This window comes from Vigna radiata, chromosome 6 (genome assembly GCF_000741045.1).
Source record: "Vigna radiata var. radiata cultivar VC1973A chromosome 6, Vradiata_ver6, whole genome shotgun sequence".
NCBI lineage: Eukaryota > Viridiplantae > Streptophyta > Magnoliopsida > Fabales > Fabaceae > Vigna > Vigna radiata.
The window spans coordinates 33,371,292-33,375,393 of record NC_028356.1 but is presented as its reverse complement, the minus strand read 5'-3'; the positions used below and the strand labels follow the sequence as shown (position 1 = coordinate 33,375,393).

At 33.5% G+C, this 4,102-nt stretch overlaps 1 protein-coding gene across 5 annotated transcripts; it reads left to right on the top strand.

Annotated features, from left to right (window-relative positions):
* Positions 1-951: 951 nt before the first annotated feature.
* LOC106764200 (heat stress transcription factor A-2) lies at positions 952-4,102 on the top strand. Of its 5 annotated transcripts, none has more exons than XR_002668299.1 (3): positions 952-1,606; positions 2,745-3,609; positions 3,850-4,102. XR_002668299.1 is itself a non-coding variant. In XM_022782493.1 (2 exons), the coding sequence occupies exons 1-2, from the start codon at positions 1,289-1,291 to the stop codon at positions 3,528-3,530; spliced, it is 1,104 nt and encodes a 367-aa protein (XP_022638214.1). In that variant the 5' UTR covers positions 952-1,288; the 3' UTR covers positions 3,531-4,102. The 5 variants fall into 5 exon arrangements, 1 of the variants encoding a protein (XP_022638214.1); XR_002668297.1 differs by having other exon boundaries at positions 3,692-4,102; XR_002668296.1 differs by having other exon boundaries at positions 3,689-4,102.

Here is a 4,102-nt window from a genome sequence, read left to right as displayed (position 1 = left end):
AATAAATTTAGCTGTATCACCAGATTGAACGAAATAACAACTAAGTGTGAACACATTTTTACTTACTTCATAGGCTACCTCATTTTAAAAAGCATTATATTTGTGCTGAATATAAAATTGAGTTATGCACATGAAAAATTAATGGCACCACAAAATAAAAAATCGTTTTCTCGATCTACTCCACCATACTTTACTGTTCTTCAGCTTAGTTCTCTGTGTCAACTTGTCACATATCATTAGAAAATTTCTTTGTCAAATAATAAAACAATGTTTTCGTGTGAACATGATGGATCCAACGTAGGATCATGTGGATGTACTTCTAGGTTGCTACATCTGCACCCCAATTTTTTCTTCCTGCACCTTAGTGATTCTCAGAATATCCTTCATCAAAAATATAATAAAATTATTTATATCTTCTTATTTTTAATATTTTCGGATTAAAAATACTTTCTAAAACATCTCGAAATATATAAAAAAAACATATTTTGAAATCTGAAAATACCTTTCGAAACACTTATTTCAAAAAAAAATATTTTAAACATATCCAATCTAGAATATAAAAGAAAAAATCAAAACAAGTGTTACGGAAAATAATTGGGTTTTAATTTGAAAACATGGGTTCGGACTAAGCCCACTTAATTTTAAAAAAGGAATTAGAATTTTTGATGGAGTGTTGGACACTACTATTGGAACCTCCCACGTCCCACCTTGATTATTCAAACTCTCCACTAAGTCAAAAGACGTATCTATCCTCACATCCCTCACAAAGTTCTTTATAGATAGATTCTGAAAATAATACAACATAGACAAGTGAGAAATAATTTTACTTTATTATAAGTTTATTTTCTAGAAGAAAGTTAGATTCATACACAAATTATTTATAATAAAATTTTCAAATTTTACAATAATTATATTTACTCTAAACTTTAATTTACTTATAACATAAAAACTTATATACTGATATGTATAAAAACAACATTAATGATACCTCTCTAGAATTTTCCAGCACAATCCGAACATGTTCTGTCTCTAGCATCTTCTTCACACAACAAACCCCACCAACTAGTCTAAGCTCATAACTCAACTTTCCTGCAATATCATATGATTCCATGGCACCCTTTTGCAGCAGCATGCATCTTATCCAAATGCAGTGACAAAGTTAAACATATTCTTCACTTGAACAACATCGTAAAAAACAACCACTGACCATACTAGATTATTGTTTAGTACTTGTGCTTGTGTAACTCAAAACTTTCATCATTTTCCTTTATCTTCTTGTGTATGAAACATGGAGGGAATTGTGGTGAAGGAGGAAGAAACAGTGACGGGTGGTGGTGGTGGTGGTGGTGGTGGTTCATCATCATCATCTTCTTCTTTGAGCTTTACTCCACAACCAATGGAAGGGTTGAACGAAGTGGGTACACCACCCTTTTTGACAAAGATCTATGACATGGTCGAAGATCATTCCACAGATTCTGTTGTGTCTTGGAGCACTTCTTGCAATAGCTTTGTTGTGTGGGATTCTCACAAGTTTTCTACTAACATTCTTCCTCGTTACTTCAAGCACAACAATTTCTCCAGCTTCATTCGCCAGCTCAACACCTATGTAAGTAGTAAGTACTATGATGTTTGTGATTGCTTTTGCTTTCTGATTGTGTTTGAGTTGTGTCAGATCATTATTTTGTTCATGAACAGGTTTTCCTTCATTTTGACTGGTTTCATATGTTCAGCTCTTTGTGTGGTGGAGAATTTTCTTTTAAGGGAAATGTTTATATTAGGTCCTGAATTCAATTTTCTGACAAAACTTGTGGGATGTTAAACAATTATACATTCACATGTTTCTGGTGATTTCCATAACAGTATCATGTTATTGGATAAAGTGTTTGATAAGGATCTCTGGGACACCATTCCTAAACAATCTGAAAACATTTTTAGGTTGATCTGATTCAATGAGACTGGTGATATAAATAGATAATTAGATGACATATTATTTATATTATTACAGGAATAAATTCTCTCTTATGAAATGCACTCTAACAAAAGTTTAAATGGATTGATGTTCTTATATTTTACTGCCCCAGTAACTTCTTATCTGTAATTTGTTATCAGATTAATTCCTTGAAACAAATGCATATACTAAGAAAGTTACTTCACAAAAATTGTTCCAAAGAGTGGTATATTCATTGTTATTTGTGTAAAACTCTTAAAGTATACTTGTGGGACGAAAGTGACAATAAATTTACTTAAGCAATCTCTAAAGTTTTGGCTATCTTTCACCATAGTTCAGAGAGTAATCTAAATGGTTTTTCATTATTTAACAGACTATTTGGTCAATGTTTTTAAGACTATTTGAATAAGATGTGCATGCAATAATATCTCATTCAAAGTGTGTTAAATAAGATGTTTTTAAGACTTTGAATAAGATATTATTATAACATGGTTTCTAATGTTTTTAAGACAATTTGAATAGATTTTGATGTTTTGAAATTGGTTAGCAAAAGAAAACAATGCTTCAAGATCAAATTACCAGCCATCCTTGAATTAAGTAATCAGATCATTTGTAAACAAACACCCTTTTGACTTATGGTTTGGCCAAACATATTCTGGCTCCTCAATCTCTTGTCATCGAATAAGATGTGCATGCAAACTTTGAATGAGATATTATTGATCATTTATCAACTTCCTTGGACTAATTTGATTCATCTTTGAATTCTTCCATTTTTTGTGTGTGGAAATGAACACAGGGCTTTAGGAAAGTTGATCCTGATAGATGGGAGTTTGCAAATGAAGGATTTTTGGCAGGACAGAGGCACTTATTGAAGAACATAAAGAGAAGAAGAAGAGTGTCACAGAGCATGCAAGAAAGAGGAGTAGGAGGAGCATGTGTTGAAGTGGGGGAGTTTGGACTAGAAGGTGAGTTGGAGAGGTTGAAAAGAGATAGGAACATTCTGATGGCAGAAATTGTGAGGTTGAGGCACCAACAGCTGAACTCAAGAGACCAATTGAGTGCCATGGAAACCAGATTGCAAACCATAGAGAAGAAACAACAAAAGATGACCATATTCCTTGCCAAAGCACTAAAAAATCCATCTTTCATGCAACAATTAGCCCACAAGACCCCCCAAAGTAGAGAAATCTTGGATGCTGAAATCAATAGGAAAAGGAGACTAATTGCTGCCCAGAGTTTGGAGAATCTGCAACAAGATGATCCTGTAACATTGATGGACTATTCAAACCAACAAGATTTGGCAACTATGGAGCCTGAGATTAACACTTTTTTCTCACCAGCTTTTGATAGTGAACTTGGTCATGAAATCAATGAGTCTGCACTAGATTCTGATATAGCAGCTAGTCAGAGTTATTTTGGAGATACAATATTGGAGGACTTGCTCATTGAAGACTTGGTCACTGGGGATCCAAAGGATGAAGTTATCATTGGTGATTGTTCCCAGATTGATGTTCCAGTGGAGGATTTGGTAGCAGACCCTGATGATTGGAATCATATGGACCATTCAGGATCAAAACCATAGGAATGAAAAGAGTGCTGTCATCCTCAACTAGTCATATCTCTCTAATTTCGTTCACACTGCATCATGGTGGCACAGTTTGGTAATGTTGTGAACTATTTCTGGTTTTGGTTTCAGTTTTATGTGTTGTTTGATGATTGATATGAACTGGTTTTATGCAGCAGGGAAGGTGGTAGTTGCAAAAGAAGCCAACAGATACTAGATGCAGCTCTTATTCAGATCATTTACTAAGTTTTCTATGAACATTCATTGTTCTAATGCTACAAATCATTTCATTCTTATTTGGATGACCTATTCTTCGTTTTCATTTTATGTTATGCAGGAGAGATCAAATGGAGGTGCTAGATCGTTGTGGTGCAAATAGTTTGCTGAGAATTGCAATTATCATTCTGCTACAGAAGATTAATGGAATGAGTTTCATTGTTGAAGAAGGTGAAAATTATTATCTAGTTCTTGTAAAATTATATATCCCATGAGACATGAAATACACTTTATTATTATACAAACATGTATCTAAAAAATAAAGTGTTTTTCCTTAGCATTCTTCTGTCTAAATGAACAAGTTACGAGAGGGT

Excerpts from the sequence above, each read along its gene's own strand:
- LOC106764200 (XM_022782493.1), top strand. The coding sequence starts at position 1,289 with ATGGAGGGAATTGTGGTGAAGGAGGAAGAAACAGTGACGGGTGGTGGT. Across the intron at positions 1,607-2,744 it reads TTCGCCAGCTCAACACCTAT|GGCTTTAGGAAAGTTGATCC; the intron begins GTAAGTAGTAAG and ends AAATGAACACAG.